The sequence below is a fragment of the Triturus cristatus genome, chromosome 9, assembly GCF_964204655.1.
Source record: "Triturus cristatus chromosome 9, aTriCri1.1, whole genome shotgun sequence".
In the NCBI taxonomy this organism is placed as follows: Eukaryota; Metazoa; Chordata; class Amphibia; order Caudata; family Salamandridae; genus Triturus; species Triturus cristatus.
In genome coordinates, this window is record NC_140592.1 from 1,133,136,616 (window position 1) to 1,133,154,659 (window position 18,044).

An 18,044-nucleotide genomic window follows, 5' to 3' on the forward strand; every position below is an offset into this window, starting at 1 on the left:
GGGAGTATAAATGTGTCACTTTACACCTGACTGGGTGTACCATCCACATGAGTTTACTAAGCTTTTTCCATGTGCATGGTGCATGAATTTCGAAGCATTGAGTGTAATGCCATTTCCCACAAACAGTATCAATAAGCACTCATGGTTCAATATTCTTGGCAAAATATTTATTTTGTTTTTTGTTTGTCTTTTTTGTTTCTTTCTTTGTCTAGGCCATTAGCAAACCGATTACAGTCCTAATATAGGGAGTGTACGTTTTTGAGAACGACTACTATTGTTGTTTTTTTTCCACAGAGGTGGATATTTATGTGCCTTTTGATCAATGTAAGAACTCTACCAGTAGAGAAGATTAGGTTCTTATTGCTAGTTCCTGATGAATTGCCATAGACCCTTAGAGACGTTAAAGGGATGAAAAATGTTGAGCAAGTCTTTGGCCAAAATTCCTACTGCTAATTAGTAGATTTTAATCATTTAGGAAAATACTAAGGACCTTGTTTTCCCGCACACTCTCGGATCTGTTTTGACCGTAACACAGTTTCTAGAAAGAACAAAATTAACATTAAGGGTCTGTAGTTAATTTTATTCACTTTTTACCAATCTTCTCAGAGAATCTTCAGTGCTTTCCATCGTTGGAGGCATTAGAGCTGCACACTTGCGAACCTGAATGATGAAAAAGATCTCGGGCACAGAGCCCCCTAGTGGGGCCCATTGGGCATTGCAGCGCAGGGTGAGGGCTTGTGCTCCACTGAGATAATGCGGTAGAGTGTATGTAGACAGAAATTTCTCTCAGTTCTTCTTATATTAGGACCATATGTGACCACCACAGGAATGTCTCAAGGATCACTGAATTCTTGCTTCCCCTACCAGTGCAATGCAAGAGACTATGGGATCCACGCGCGGGGACGGTGACGGATATAAAGAGAGAACTTTCCCTAGCAAAAGAGACCCCCTTCCTAACTAAAGGCATGATTCACATGTGTAAATGGAATTTTTTTAAGGTATTCACAAACTACGATTTAATAATACCTTTATGACTGTGGAGAGTGCACAATTGGGGTGGGGAACTTTGCACACAAAAAGATTGGGCAGGCCTATCTTTTTCCGTGTGGTTTGGTATTCACAAACTATGATTTAATAGTAACTTTACCACTGCTGAGACTCTGCAGTCGGACGGAGAACTCAGCTCATAAAAATAGAGGATAGGCCTATCATTTTATGTCCGGAGTTCTCCGCCCCCAATGCGGAGACTCTTCAGTCGTAAAGTTAATATTTAATGGTAGTTTGTGAATACTGAAAAAAATAGTAAACCTACACAGAGTGTAAGTTTATTTTTGCGAATAAGCCCTAAGAGGTCTAAATTCAGTTCAGGGAATTGGATCAGTGGAGTAGGTTTGGGGGTAGTTTTTTTTAAGTTGATTTGAAGACCAAGCTAGTGCAGAAGGTCTATTGTCATTTGGAGATCGTGCCAAAAAGTCTGACGTAATTCGTCTTTACCAACCAGCCATTCTGGTACAGATACATGAAAACATGTTTTGTAAGTTTTAGCTGGGACAACTGAAAGGACTCTAAGAGCTGAAATTAGCCCAAAGGTCAGTATCTTGTATTGAAAATGTTGCCAACTTTGAAATGTAAGAAAATCTCTTGAAGATCCGAGGCACACATCCATTCCCCTTGTTGAATAAGAGAGAAAAAATCAATAGAGTGCTATCATTCAAAACTTTTCTTTCTTGATACATTTGTTTGCTCTTTTCTAGTCTTTTATTCCTGATCAGAAAGGAGCAAGAATACCTTTGTTTCACTAATGTTTTGGAACTGGCTCTGTAGCATTCTTCTCAACAAGTAACTTGCTTTTTTTTCTCAACTGATCCAGCATTGCACTATTATTTCCCTTGGTGGTACTCTTGTAGGAGCAGCAGAAAACCTGACTTTTTATTCATTCTTTTAACATATAAGGATCAGAAATCCTCTGCAATAGTTTGCAAGGCAGGGGTAAAGTTGGTGTGAAAAGGTGGGGACCAACTGCAGCATGACGGCCAATCCCTCTGCCTCAGGAAGATCTATGTCTTTAAAAAGACTGAGTTTCTATTCTTGTGGTTCCAGAATGGAATAAATGAACTTTGCATACTTCTGTCATAACCACAAAACTGGACTTCTGCAAATTCTTTCCTCTTTTATAACCCTACAGATTTCAGGTTTTCTGCTTCGGTTTTCATCTGCTGGATCTCTACATTAGTTTGTGACCCACACAGTTGAGCACCATTAAAAGGTAGCTCTACCATCTTCTGTTGTGCCCGCGGGTTTAGATATGTTAGCATCCGTCATAAAGGAAGAGCATTCAATGGATACTGAATAGCAAATGCAGCCATAACCAGATTGATTTTGTTCCTAGCAAGACCAATAAGACTATCAGACTAAAGAAGGACTTCTTTTATACCTTCTTGAAAATTATCTATCTGGACTCACAAGGATGTTTCACAAACTGGTTCAGTAAATTTCACAAGGATTGATCATACTAGCTGATGGCGGCAGAAGAACTTGCAGCTCTAACAATTCCGGCGGTTGTTTGAAAAGCCTTCTTCTAAAGGAATCATACTTTTCAGCTCTCCCACCTCCTCTTCCCCCCGGGGATTAGAAGAAAAGCTTAACACACTTAATTTTCTTCTTAGCACCAGAAACTGCCAAATAATCTGCCACAGTACTCCCTTTCGGAAATCTTGCATCAGTATTCGACAAATGTACTTTCTTCTTCATATTTTGAGCATGGGTTATGGATTGGTATATACCTCCATTACTGGTTTCAAAGGTCCTGAAAGTAAAGGAACTATAGTGTGAGCTTATAACAGCATTTAAAACACAATGTCTGTACTTCCGGTTTTACTAGCTCAATACTGAACTTCCTCACAGCCCTGCTGGAAAGTTGGTGGAAAGATACATTGCTGTCACATGGAAGAACCTCTTGAAGGAGCAGACCATAGCCCCTGGTGACAGAGCACTCAAATCTGTAGAGGAGCTAGAGGCAGAATCTGAGTTAGAATTGTCACTCTATTGTGCCTCTTCACCTTCCTTGGACTAAAAGACTCACTATGATGATTTCGAGACAGAGTCCACATATCAAATTCTCTTCCATGATCATGAAGTAACGACAACTTTACTTCGAGTCTCTACTGGCAATACTGAAGATTCTTGGGCAGGGACCTCAAGTGATGGGTGGGGAGGTAGAGCTCCCTGCCGCAAAACATTTCATACAGGAGGTTGTGTTGCAGTTTCTTGTCTTCCTCAGATGCAAAGTTAACCATCTGCACTGTCCCTCGATGGGTATGGAGAATCCAGCAGTGTTAAAATTATCGTCCACTTCAGAGAAGGAGGTGACCCTGTTCTGGTTGAAGATGGTGAATTCTTGAGAGATGGTGATCCTTCCAATGTTAAGACACCTTTAGGCATCAAGAAATGCTTCAACATCAACCCAGAATATTCAAAACCTCCCAACGTTGAAGCATGGGAAAGCTTCAATATTCAACGTTTTGATGTTGACTGGTGCCTTGAAGATGGCCTCAATATTCAGTGCCTCGGCGGTGACTGCCTTGACATCTTCTTGGTTTGGGAGTGCTGGTGACCTCAAGAAGCTCCCTCTCACCTCCTGAAGAGGCAGAAGTGGGTTATGAGAGGTAGGGGGAATTAGCCTCTCTCATTCAAAGCAGATGAAGTTATCACATAAGAGGCCCCTTGTCTAATTTCACCTTTTCTAGTACTGAGGTCAACCCCTTTTCTGTCCATAATGACCCTTTTTCTATAAATGTCACAGTCCTTGATAGAATGAGTGTCACAAAGGAAGACGACGCATACATTCCCTAGAAAGCTTCTCACCAAAAGCTGGACGTTTGACAAAAAGTGCAGGAATGGCTAACAAAGACAGAAGGGGTAAAATATCACAGAGAAAAAACATCCAAAATAGCTGAATTCCCAGGTAAAAATGGAATCAAAAGGGAGAAGACATCCAAAGGCATTGAGTGATAGAAAAAAAAAGGCAATGAAATGTTGTACAGAGGTGTTTCTGCCACATGGGTTTTTTTTATATTTAAATTGGGCAGATTGGATGTTTTTAAAAAAACATTAAATGTTGCAGTTTTGAGCAGTTTTTTAATGAAAAATATATTTGTGTCAAGATCTTTTACCTTGTATGAATTACGAACACAATCCCATGGTGAATAACTCAGACCTTCCAAAACACAACCGTCTGTCAACAATATCAGTCCGTTCACATAGTCACCCCGTAAGAAGTCGATATCACAAGATAGAACAGATGGTGAGCTGGAAACCCTTGAATTGAGTGGGTTTCCAGCTTGTGTTTGCAGCTTGTGTTTGAAGGATCTTGTTAGCTTTTAAATCTCCCCAGGACGTCAGCAGAAGCCTGAGGAGCTCTTTGTTTTTTTCTTTTAACTTTTGAGGCGGGCCAGGATGGCGGGTAGAAGTGCCTCACAGATAGGGCAAACCACTTAAAAATGCAAGACACAGTTCCACTCAAAAGGAAGAGAAAACACTAATATCACAGAAGCTTGATGGGGGTAAAGTGGTAGAGCCAAAGAGTAGTCAGAGGCACAAATTCGGAGGTTTCTAGCATCCTACATTTAAAAGCCTGCATTACCCTTTTCTGGCCAAGCTTACAGTTCTTTCCTATGGAAAACTGTATGTGTGCTTTCATGACTATCAATATGGCAGGCATGCTGTCCTTTAAAAGGAAGAGCCCTTACCTCTGTAAGCTGTCTGCTTGCCACTGACTGCAGATGGTATGTGGGGATAAGACCAGAAGGCAGTGGAATGGTTGAAAGTGCTGCTGTATCTACCTTATTATGGTCCTATGCACACATACATATGACTGAAGGGGCTGAGATCTGACAATAACAAGTTCTTGTACTAAATTCCCTTTGTATCTATCCTTGCCTACACAGACCTTTTGAAGTGCTGAAGAGGATCGAGAACGCTTGAAAAAACGTCATCTACTGACAGGAAATTATAGATGGAGGAGGAATTCAGCATTATGGAAACTAGGGTGAGTTAGGCTGATTAATCAGGGGAGTGGATGTCCCACTGAGTAGACACTGTGTACAATAAAATAAATGTACTCATTATGGACAGCAAAGCAACGGTGTATCAGAGTGCTTAGAAAATCGATGGGGTTAAATCAAGCTCGGTCCTGGGTCTATCAACAGGTGACATGTTTGTGAGTAATTGTATTCCTAAGACTGTGGTCATGACAAACTAGAAGATGACCGGGAACATGTTAATATTTGATGGGGGGGGGGGGGGGGGGGGCATTAAGGAAAATAAAGAATTGTCATTGTGACGTATAACTGGGTTTGTACTAGACAAAAAGAAGAGACCAAGACATTCAAACAACATTAAAAGGCTTATGAAGTGTGTGAAGCCTGAGCATTATAGTCAACTAAACCAGAAGTGTCTACCAAAAAGATATATTTTTGGAACATAAAAAAAGAGGAGCAATGCTTGTAGATTGTTTCCATAATGGATCAGCATAGGTAAAGGGAACATAAAAGCGAAAAAAGTTGGTTTCCAGGGTTCAAAATCTGTATATCGTAGCCCACTTAGACAGAAAACTAAGTGGCACCCTGCAATAATTGTAAACAATACCAATTCCACTTACAAAAACTAGTAGGGTTCGGTGGCCACTTTGAAAAGTGTGCGTGTGTAAGCAAGGGTTTGTTTCATAATCTAGAATTTACATCCTGCCTAGGTTAACCGACTTAAAGAGGATGTACAGGAGGAACTTTAATTTAATGTTCCTTCTGTGTAAAAGACAAGGATATGGCAGATATTTAAAAGTATGCTCTCATGGCAGGGATTATTTCCCTTAATGTTTCTGGTTTTCAAAAATGCATATTCATAAATGTAATTTCCGAGTATTAGTAAAGGGTGTAATATTACCATTATGTATATTTTTGCACAGTTTGAGCTTTAAGCAACATTTCAATTACATTTCCTACCTAAAGTTTCAATGATTTGAATCCACAAACAGCAATGGTATACACGTGTGTGATTGCAAGGGACCATACCCCAGATGTTTCTTCTTTGTGGGCTGTAGCTGTGTTTGTGGATCTTCAGACCACTGGAAGACTGATGGCACACACTCTGGCTTAAGATTTCTTTTTCCGGTGAGAGTCCGCATGAAATCAGAGGGAAGAAAGTGTTTTGAACAAACTCTAGTGCAAGTGGAAATCTACAACAAATTGTAAAAAGAAAAGGGTAAATAAGAATACCAAATTCTCAGCACATACTCTAATCACATAGTCATGGAATCAGTAAAGGACAGAGCCCGGTTTATGAAAGCCGTCTCCATTTTACAAACAATATTTTCAATTTTCAGTTTGAACTCTAAAAAGAATTGCAAAAACACAGAATAAGCCTGCTTCTAAAGTAAATAAGAGTGCTTGAAAAAAGAGAAGACGGAGCTATGCCCTTGTCGAATTCTGTCCAGACCAGACCATCATTTAAAACGCCAAATCAATGACTGATGCAAACGTTATAGGCTATGTGGCCCAATTTACCTTTGCACTTCAGCACTGAGAAGGGAACTTCGAAAATGTATTGTTATAACTTTTTCACCAGTCAATCTAAACAATTAAACGAAGCAATGTACTTCAAATGTGTTTATTTATTTGAAGCTGGTTTACACTCATGAAATTACTTGAACTCTAAAGACTGGAGATTAGCAGAAAATGAAAACAGGATGCTTAATCATAAAGGAGAATCTACTATTAATCAGTGAAGGAGAGAAATCAGGATTGTTCTTCGTGAATAGCCACCGAGAAGGAAATATATTCAAACCACATTTCAAAGCTAATTCATCCCAAACATCTATGCCAGGGTTATTTACAAGACATATTTAACCAAAAGGTGGCTTATCGATATAGGACATCCTATACAGTCCAAGGAGCAAGTCCATTATTTATCAGAAGATTCTTATACACAGTTATATTTACATCTGCTTGGTCAATGCAATCAAATAATCAGCACAGGTTCAGCTTAGTGTAGTTCTGGGGTATGAACATGGATTGGTCCGGATGCACCAGGGATGTGATGAAGGCCAGCAATGTATTAGCAAGGATGTTGGACTAAATCATGGCTGCAACACTGAAGAGAGATATGTGGGTGATACAAAGAAAACGTATCTATTGGCTTTTCCTCTTTCGTGTAAGTATGGTAGATAGTTGCAAATCCACCTGTAACACCCCCCTTGGTATTTGAACAATTTCAGGATCTTACACCGTTGAATACTGTCGGTCTTTTGAAAACGTCTGCAGGCATACTAATGGTACCCAGCATCTTTTGTGGTTGCATATGGTTAATGACAGTCCCCAATTGTTCTTCTCTGACTTCCTTATACTGTTTTACTCTGTTTCCCCATGACACTCTAGGCAGTCTATAATTGCCAAGGAAGTCTTCCATAATGGAACTTTTACAATCAAAATGGGTTTGATACATTACTTTATAGTAGCACGAAAGGGTATGTGCTATTTACTGGTTGGACAACATTTCCTCACCATTCGCAATTTTGGCCTTGCCTATTGAGATGGATTTCTTATCCCTTCAGCTAAGCCAGGAGAACAATTTCCCTGCTTAATTTACCACTTCCTATTGTTTTCAGTGTAACCATACACATTGGTCTTTAGCGGTATTCGGCGTAAGATTCTGTATTTATTTCTCAGGTGTCAGTTATTGCAAACTCTGTTGATATTGAGAGGCCGATTGTTCCCTTCCCTTCACCAGGAGTTCTGCTTCCAGGTCCCAGCTTGTAGGGACTGTGACTAACACCTAGGGGGTCATTAGGTTGGCGGGCAGACTTTAGCCCGCCCGCCACCCTAGCTGTAACAGGACCGCCCGCCTGCCACGCGGCGGTCCCGCCACCCCAATTATGATGCGAACGGCACCGCGGCGGTCGCATCTGGCGATTTAACATTGCGGCGGGTGCTGCTGGCTGCAGCACCTGCCACAATGTGAAATGGCCATGTTGTGCATTGCCCTGCACAATGTGGCAGGCACCGTGCGGTGCCTGCCACCTTGTGCATAGAAATGGTACCCCCCCCAGTGCACAGCTGACCTCCTGCACCCCCGGGGGCAACGGGCCTGCAAAACCAGTCTCCGCCTGGCTTTTTGCGGCAGAGAGACTCATTGCAATCACTATGGCAGTGCCTGCACGGCACCGCCGCAATGATTGCCTGTTCCGGGTTCCGCAAGGTGGGCGGAAAAGGACCACCTTGCGGAACCGTGGTGGTCGGTCGACCGACCGCCACAGAACAATGGTGATTCCCACTGCCATCCTAATATGGCGGTGGGTAAATCACCTTTTGATGACAGGCGGATCGCCACCGCCGGGGGCGATCCGCCCGCCATTGTAATCAGCCCCATAGTATTTAATTTTTGCCATAGCATATTCCCAGAAGATGTCTTAAAGGCCTGCCAGAATTGGCATTTTATTATGAGCATTCATTTTCCTGGAAAAAGTTGGGTGACAAAATGTGTACATAGGCAACAGTCTCTGTCTCATTGAACACAAAATGTTGAATTGCCACATCTCATTCATCATCTTACCTGATCCTCATCAGCGAGGAGTGGTAAAAAATTCCCATAACCAGATACTCTATACTGCGGACAGGCAAGATACCAATACCAACAATGGGGTTAAAAAAAGTAATTTAACCTGGCAAGACTAGAGAAAGAATAGGGAGTATCATGCTCAGTTGTATGACAAGATGACGTGTGCAACTACCACGCATGCCTTTACTTCGATGTCAGATGCCTTTTCACGAAAATTTCATTGTAAATGTATGGTTGGTAAAGACATATGTGTAGTAAAAATGTACACTCCCCCAGGCAAAAAGAAGCCAGCAGGACAGTGAACGTAGAACCAGGATTTGTGTTACAGAAGGAAGTATAGGATGTGCGTTGTTCAGAAGTATGCGTTTTCAGTGAAGCAGAGCAAGCACACCCTTGAAGGGTCCCACATAAGGTGCAGCTGAAGGACTGCGAGCGCCGATAGCAGAGGCGCGAAGGGCCTATGAGGTAGCTGCAGGACACTGAGGGCTGAAGGCGGAGTAGTGATCCAAGGAAAATGTGTATGCCAGAGTGGAATTTGCTGGAAACAATGGCACCGCAGCACAAGGAAAGGAGCTCAGCAGAAGATAAGGACACCAGGCTCCAAGCTTCCAAGAATCCGAACACGCGTGTGGGTCTTAAGGTAAGCGATTTGAAAACGAACAAACTCTTAAGTTTTAGCGCTGTCAAACGTAAACATATCCCACAACAATGAAAGTTGGGCACAATTACCATTCTGTCCCAGCAGTGTCCCTATACTACAAATAGGTTCTCACTACATGGGGTATTGTCGAAAGTGAGTTGACATATTCTAACCATCATGATGTCACTGACATTGGGTTGGCCTGTGAAGGAGATCACATGCATTTCTAGTTCACATCCCATGATCTCTTTAGCTTTTACATTGTGCCCTCCCAACAGAGTTAGTCACTTTGCTATTCTCGTCCTGCTCAAGTTGACTACATTCAGCTTCCAACTAAACAGCACCTGCAGTGATGTATGGAGTGATTTAATGACTCGTCTGGCTACCACTGAGAGCCCAGAATACGGCAATAATTGTTCACACATTGAACACATCCTCTGTGTTTTAAGTATAAACCCACGCCACTAGGAGTGCATTGATGTTCTTGAGTTGTTGCTCCCTAATGAGCATAAAAAGAAAGATAAACTCAGATCCAGTGAAAGGACCAGTAACATGGGCTCCCAACAGCTGACCAAATGTTTGGTGTGTTCCCTCTGTCCCCTGTTGCCACTTGGAATTTTGTGTTAACTCATTCAGAAAAAAACAGCCAATTTGGAAAAAGGGATGTTGAGCAGGATAAGCGTATTCATCTTCAAATCTTCAAACCTAATCTATAGTCCTGGATTGAGTTTCTTCCAGCAGGCATTCAGAGTCCTATAAATCGCACAACGTCTGTCTACGTAGGCCTTCCTACTATTCCCCCATACTCACTTGATTCAGCAAATTTCTACATAGTTCTCAGTAACCACTAAGTACAGGAGGCTAATGTCCACAAACTGAATAGCTTTATCTTCATGGGGTAACGTTTTCAGTATTTTACTAGTTGTCCTAAACACTTGTGGGAGACTCCACCACTCAAAAATATCTCCAATCACAGTGAAATGTCATATGCATGCCGTCACCTGTCCTAGGCACAGAACATAAATTACTGCAGATGTGTAACAAGAACTTGATATGATCCTTGGCACAATCTTAGCAGATAGCTTGTGAAATGTCACTTAAGATGCCAGGAGCAAAACCTTGTCCAGCTCTCTAAAGTCAGCGGTCTAATATGGTTTCACTGGTGCCTCTTTCGCCCTTTCCTCCTTCCTATACATCACCTGGATTGACCGGAGTTAGATAAGCAGTTCAAGACAAGTTAATATTTTCTTTAAGTAAGGTATTTCGAGATCAAGTAGAATTCAGGCTTTGGTAAGCAACCACATAGTAGCATGTAGTGATTAAACTTCTAAACCTCAAAATCGGGGGTCTAATTCCTCTAAGTGGAAGAGAGCCCTCAACTTACTAAAAGATGTAGAAGCTGAATTATCCTGCAAATAATCCTGCCTACTGCTTTATCGGGTCGCTTTTCACTGACAGGGAGTCTGGTATAAATGGGATAATAAAGAAAGAAAATGTCAGAAACATCCTTGAGGAGAACCTGCCACCCTCAGGAAACAAGCATTTACAATGCAATAGGTCTTGCAATTACATTATTTTGAGCTACTGACATTGTAAATGGCAATGCCTTAAAAAAAATTAAAAGGCATTGTTATTTACAATACCAAAAGCAACACCTATTGCATTGCATAGCGCGGTGTCCGTGAAGATGGCGTCGCGCTTATTAAAAACAAGCATTGGCATAGCCAATAGGTCTCGCTTTTGGGACCTTATAAGTATTTAGTTATGCAGCACAATATCCTTGGTGCACCAACATCAACTGTTGCATGGCTAAACACTTCTAAGGTCCCCAAAGGCGAGATCTATTGGCTATGCCAATGCTTTTTTTTTTTGTTGTCTCACTGATGGTGTGGTTTGCGCAGTTTACCTGGACCAGCATTTTAAGATTATGACACGAGCAGGTGGTGTGAACAAGCATGGGCCCTGGCTGTCTTATCATAAGGTGTGGGCAGGTGGAATGGAGCTGCAGCTGAGTGTGGAAATCAAAGGGTGGACTATGGTAACCCAAATGGTCAAAGGGATGAATTAGGTGAGCAGCCCAGGCAAGTTGTTTCCTTTAAGTGGTGGCTGGAGCAAGACCATTAGGGAGCAGCAAGGCTATCACAGTATAGAAGGGGCTGTGGAAAAGGCTTGGTGGGGTGGGAAATGGACTGGGATTAGGGTGTCATTTACCAACAGAGGACTCGCAAGCGAGTATCTTTCATGGGCACTGCGCTAGAGGTGTGCTGGCATGCCTCATTCCTCTGTGGTGCAGTCAATGTATAGTGTAAAGATGGGTGCATAATCCAGCATTCAACACTGGCCTAAAGCAGGAGCCTCTCCACAAAATAAACAGAAATAATCCAAAAATGCACACTCCAATTTTTTAATGTGTTTGTCAATGTTTGTGGTGCTGTAGTAGTAATGCTCCGTTGTTGGAAGAAATAAATACATCAACGAACCCGGTTTACTTTTGCTATAATCGCGGCACGTAAAGCGCGGGTGCCGCGATTATAGCAAAAGTAAAGAAATAGAAAAAAAACATCTATTTCTTTACTTTTGCTATAATCGCGGCACCCGCGCTTCACTTTTAACATTAAAAGTGAAGCGCGGGTGCAGCGATTATAGCAGAAGTAAAGAAATAGATATTTTTTTCTATTTCTTTACTTTTGCTATAATCGTGGCACCCGCACTTCACTTTTAATGTTAAAAGAAAAGCGCGGGTGCCGCGATTATAGCAAAAGATCTATTTCTGCACTTTTGCTATAATCGCGGCACCCGTGCTTTATTTATTTATTTACGGGTTTGTACCGCGCTGGAATCGACTCCCAAAGGAGTATCTCCGCGCCTTAGGACGACCATACTGCAAAAGGAAAAGGAGGTCCAAGTAGTATATCATATTAGTTTTGAAATAGGAAAGTTTTTAATTGTTTCCTGAAAGGGAGGTGATCAACACAGAGCCTCAAAGATATTGGGAGACTATTCCATAGAGTTGGACCAGCAACTGATAGGGCTCTATCTCCCTGTCTTGCTTTTTTTACTCTGGGTACACATAACAAAGCCTGCTCACTGGATCTCAGAGAGCGCATGGGTACATAGGGGCAAAATTTGTTGGACAGATATACAGGGCCTCTCCCATGCAAACATTTATGTATGACACAGCAGATTTTAAACTTTACCCTCTGTTTGATAGATAACCAATGAAGCTTGTTAAGTAGAGGTTTGGAGGGAGTACGAGGGGGCAGATTTAGGACAAGGCGAGCAGCGGTGTTCTGGACTACCTGGAGTCTAGAAGTTACTCCTTCAATTGCTGCCAACAATAGTCCATTACAATAGTCCAACCTGCTTAGTACTAAAGCCTGTATCAAAGTTTTTCTAGTAGAATCTGGCAGCAGAGGGAACACTTTCCGCAGCAAACCAATAATGTGGAAACAAGAGCCCACCACTTGGTTGCCGTGATGTTTTAGGGGAAGCTCCTGGTCCAGTCGGACCCCTAGATTTTTCACTACCTGCCTAGGCTCAGGGACTGGGCCAAGGTCTTGAGGCCGCCAGTCAGGAGTCCACAGGAGTTTGGCCTCCCCGAACAGCATCACTTCCGTCTTTGCAACATTGCATTGCAGGAAGTTAGATGCCATCCAGTGAGCCACTGCTTTCATCCCCTGGGCAAAGTCATTCCTAACCTCGGCAGTAAGGGTTTTAAAGGGAAAGAGGAGTTGGGTGTCATCCGCGTATGACACTGGGATGAAACCATGGGATCTCATGATGTCAGCTAGGGGGGGCCACGTAGATGTTAAAAAGAGTAGGGCTCAGACAGGAGCCCTGTGGTACCCCCTTAGAGATCTCCCTCTCCTCTGACCGATATATCCCCAAAGTGACCCTTTGGGTGCGGTCTGTTAGGAAACTCCTCAACCAGGCTAAAGCCTTCTCTTCCACGCCGATGTTGACTAGCCTGGTGGCCATGATGTTATGTGACACTGTGTCAAACGCCGCGGACAGATCCAACAGAACCAGGATAACAGAGTAGCCTTTATCCTGGAACATGTGTAGATCGTCCGTGACTGACAACAAGGTGGTCTCAGTACTGTGTCTTGGCCTAAAACCTGACTGGGAGGAGTCTAGCCCACCTGTCATTTCGATATAATTTGACAGGTGTCGATTTACAAATTTCTCTATTATTTTACCCAAAAAGGGGAAAAGCGAAATAGGTCTTAGATTAGACAGTTCCGTCCAGGGGATTGCAGTGTTTTTCCTCAGTGGTCTTACCAAAGCACTTTTCCAATCTAAGGGAACCTTCCCTGTACTAAGGGAAATGTTGACCAGATTCTGAATTTCCGGTCCTAAAACATCTGCCAGCATAGGCATAATACGTGCAGGAATGGAGTCTAAGGGGCTGCCACTCTTAATTTGAGTAATCAAAGAGACTACCTCTTCTAGGGAAATAGGAGGAAAACTTGTAAGGCGCTGAGTAGGTTGTACTTGCCGTATAATATTCTGAGAGATATTGTTTCCTCCTGCAGCAATTGTATTTGAAACCATAATCCTGTCATAGATCCCATCTATCTTCTTCTTAAAAAATAGAGAGATCTCATCACAGAGATCCTGGGACGTAACCTCTGCAGTCTCACAGGCCACTGGCTTGGTAAAAGTTTGTAAAATGTTATACAAAACTCTAGAGTCTTTCCCAGCCGCTGTTAGTTGTGCTGCAATATGATTTTTACGGGCCGTTCTAATGGCCTTCTGATATATCTTGAGAAAAGTTCTATGCTGTTCCTTATCATCAAGACTTTGGGACTGCTTCCATAACTTTTCCAGTTTTCTGGTTTTTTGTTTCAAAGATCTTAAATCCTCAGAGAACCAGACTTCTTGCTTATTTGCCAGGCGCGGTTTATATACTTTCTGTGGGATAATGGCATTAATTACTACTCTGACCGTCTCCTCAAATCTATCAAGGGCAGTTACTACGTCCTCTGTGGAATTCTCAGACAGGGAGGTTTTATACTTCTCTCTAAAGGCTTCCATGGTGAGTTTATGCCAAGGTCTCCTCTTACTAGCCAAGGCGATCTGTGTTCGTAGCTTATACATGGAAGCAGTATGAAATTTTAAAATAAAATGATCTGTCCACTCAACCTGTGTAGGTGTCATGCATTTAATGTAACGGCTGGGACAGAGTGAGGCTTAAGCCATGTTTCTGTTAAGAAACAAAGATCGGGTTTCTCAGTAGATATGAGATCCCATACCTGAGTGGCATGCTTCGCTAATGAGCGAATATTACAGAGCAGGTTTTTACTCCCCAGGGGGAGACTATCCATTGTGTGAATCATCGGGACAGTTTTTTGCACTTTAGAGTGCAAGCCAACTGGCTCATTCAATTGGTTACTTTCCTCCCCAATGGAATTGTGTATGACATACCTGACAGGTAAATGGGCCTTCTAAAGTGATTTCCCTAGTTGCATTACATATCCTCGGGAGGTGGTTACGCATATCCATCAGTACCTGAGAGGTATATGTTCTCCGGTTGCCGGACGTGGTCTCTGTGGTGTGTAAACGATTCTCCATAGCCCCCTGGCCCTGGCCCCGTCCAGGCGCAGACGGGCTAGTCTTTGGCTCGTCTTAGGCGCAGGAATAGGTGCCATACTGCGCGCAAACGCTGCGCGCTAGAGGCGACGGGTGGCTAAATAGCCCTCGAGTAAATGGAAGCTAGAGCGCTAACCGCTCGCCTTCCTGTGTGGGCCTGTCACTGTCCCGCCCTCCGCACCCGTGATTGGCTAATGGGTCGGACCGGGCGAGTAAGCACTGTTTAAACTTTAGATCGGCATCTAATCCCTTTGTGCGTGCATGAATGTATTTTTAAACAGCGTGATACTAAATATCTTACATCAGGAGGTCCCTACAACAGATTCACCAATTACAATTACAAGGTAAAAAGTTTTTTTTTTAAACGTTTCCTCTTGTCAAATATACAAGATACACAGCAAACAATTATTTCCTCTGCAGAGATGGCACCAAGCGGGGTCGGGACTAGCTGCCACCTTTGTCCTTACCTTTACTTTTAATGTTAAAAGTAAAGCGCGAGTGCCGAGATTATAGCAAAAGTAAAGAAATAGATCTTTTGCTATAATCGTGGCACCCGCGCTTTACTTTTAACATTAAAAGTGAAGCGCGGGTGCCGCGATTTTAAGGACCCGTGAAAGACAGATGGCGGCTGCGCGCGTGAAAGCAAGCGCTAGGCCAGCCAAAGCACTTTTAAAACCCACCTACAAAATGTCTCGCAGAGCAGCGCATGCGCTGACTCAGCGAGACCTAAAAAAAGAGAGTGTTGGGGGGGGGCAGAGAGAGAAGAAGAAATGGCAAGACATGTGAGATGGGGAAATAAGGCACGGGGAAGTAAAAGTAAAAGATCCAGTCCGGGAGGGTGGGGCCAAAAGGAGACAGGGCGGTGTTGCCTAGGAAACCCTGCCAGGTGAATGGTGGACTTCCTGGAAATCCAGCATGTGGTGACCAGCACCCGATTCCACAAATACATACATGTACACACACACACACACACTATACACACATACATACATACACATCGCTTTAAATTATGCGAAATGCAGTTCTGGCTAAAATGCGTTCATTTGACAAACCGCATTTTAAGTACCAGATTGTAACGCTTTCATTTTCTAAATGTCAGTCTCTTTCTGAAAACATAGGACCACAGGCTGGGGAGCCGATTTGCTGCAAAGGTAAAGCATCTTTTCAAGCGTTAGAGCTAAAAAATGGAAGCATTGGAAGGAAGTATTTCCTACTGTGATATACAGCCGAAAATGCAAAATTTCATTTTAGGATTAACTACAACATGTACATCGAGCAATAACAATCTTCGTGGACTTAACTCCGTACAGTACGATATGCCCCCAAAAAGCAATAATCTATATTAACCTGCAAGGGCCTTCGCTGTGGATGTTTCCAGTGATATGTTTGAGACTGAAAAACGACGTGAGGAAAGGTCTACCAAAAGGCTTTTTACAAAACGGTTAAGGAAGAAACGTTATATAGACCAGATTTGCAAAGGCCATTAATACTCATTAGCGTACTGGAGGGCAGGGATACTGGGCCGGAAGTAACCCTCAGCAGGAAGAGAACTCCCGCCTGGCGGTCCCGGGCAGAAGAGGTGAATGCAAGCGAGGAATATGGTCTACCGACGACGAGGCTCAATCTGAACCAGCAGCGCCTCTTCTCATACAGCCAGGCTGGGGAAATCACTATACACTGTGGCCATGGGACTACTGTCAAATACCCATTGCCTTTGTCATGGAAACAATCCAATTGCCACCCTTCACACCTGACTGTCGCGATGTACGCAACACTATTACATTCCTTTCCTGCAGAAGGACAATGCCCATACAAGATTGACAATGGTACTTGCTGCTGATATGAAAAGGCCGTCAACAAACAACTGACCAGCTTCCTCGAGGAAAACAACATCCTGGACCCGTCCCAGTCCTGGTTCCGCAGCAACCACAACACCGAAACTGCCCTCATCACCGCCACTGATGACATCAGGACCCTGCTAGACAACGGAGAAACCGCGGCCCTCATCCTCCTGGACCTGTCAGCCGCCTTCAACGCGGTCTGCCACCGCACACTAAGAACACGCCTCCACGACGCCGGAATCCAAGAGAAGGCCCTGGACTGGACCACCTCCTTCCTCTCCGGCAGAACTCAGAGCGTCTGCCGTCCGCCCCCCCCCCCCCCCCCCCCTTCCGCTCCGAAGCCATTGAGATCATCTGCGTCGTACCCTAAGGCTCATCCCTCAGCCCAACGCTGTTCAACGTCTATATGGCACCGCTCGCCCACGTCGCACGACCTCAACATCATCTCCTACGCCGATGACACCCAGCTAATCCTCTCCCTCGCCAAAGACCCCCACACCGCTAAAACCAACCTCCATGAAGGAATAATGAAGGACGTCACCGACTGGATGAGAAACAGCCGACTGAAGCTGAACTCGGACAAGACGGAGGTCCTCATCCTCGGATCTACCCCCTCGGCCTGGGACGACTCCTGGTGGCCGACTGCACTAGGAGCACCCCCTACACCCACCGACAATGCACGCAACCTAGGGGTTATCCTAGACTCCACCCTCTCCATGACGAAGCAGATCAACGCCATCTCCTCCTTCTGCTTCACCTCCGCATGCTTCGCAGGATTTTCAAGTAGATTCCCACCGAAACTAGAAGGACGGTCACCCAAGCCCTCGTCAGCAGTAGACTGGACTACGGCAACGCACTCTACACAGGAGCCCCGGCCAAACTCCTGAAACGGCTCCAATGCATCCAGAATGCCTCCACACGCCTGATCCTCGACATCCCTCGCCGCAGCAACATACTGAGAGACCTGCACTGGCTCCCCATCAACAGGAGGATAACCTTCAAGCTCTCACACGCACACAAGGCACTCCACGACACCGGACCAGCGTACCTCAACAGCCGACTCAGCCTCTGCACCCCCACCGCCAGCTCCGCTCCGCAGACCGTGCCCTCGCCACCGTCCCCCGCATCCGAAGAGTGACCGCCGTTGGCAGATCATTCTCCCACCTCGCTGCCAAGACATGGAACACCCTCCCCATCCGCCTGCGGCAGACCGAAGACCTCCTAACCTTCAGGAGACTCCTCAAGACCTGGCTCTTCGAACAGTAGCAGCATCCCCCCCGGCGCCTTGAGACCCTCACACGTATGTAGTGCGCTTTATAAATGCTATGATTGATTGATTGATTGATATGTTAATTTTAAGC

The 18,044-nt window shown here is 44.0% G+C and overlaps 1 protein-coding gene across 5 annotated transcripts in view; it reads right to left on the minus strand.

The window, feature by feature from the left end:
• LOC146799484 (uncharacterized) overlaps window positions 1-18,044 on the minus strand; it is an 82,730-nt gene that overhangs the window by 9,519 nt on the left and 55,167 nt on the right. For all 5 annotated transcript variants that reach the window (XM_085627044.1, XM_085627041.1, XM_085627045.1 and 2 more), the window contains one exon: window positions 6,069-6,232. In XM_085627044.1, coding sequence (XP_085483170.1) covers window positions 6,069-6,232 — 164 coding nt within the window. The remainder of the gene's footprint in view (window positions 1-6,068; window positions 6,233-18,044) is intronic.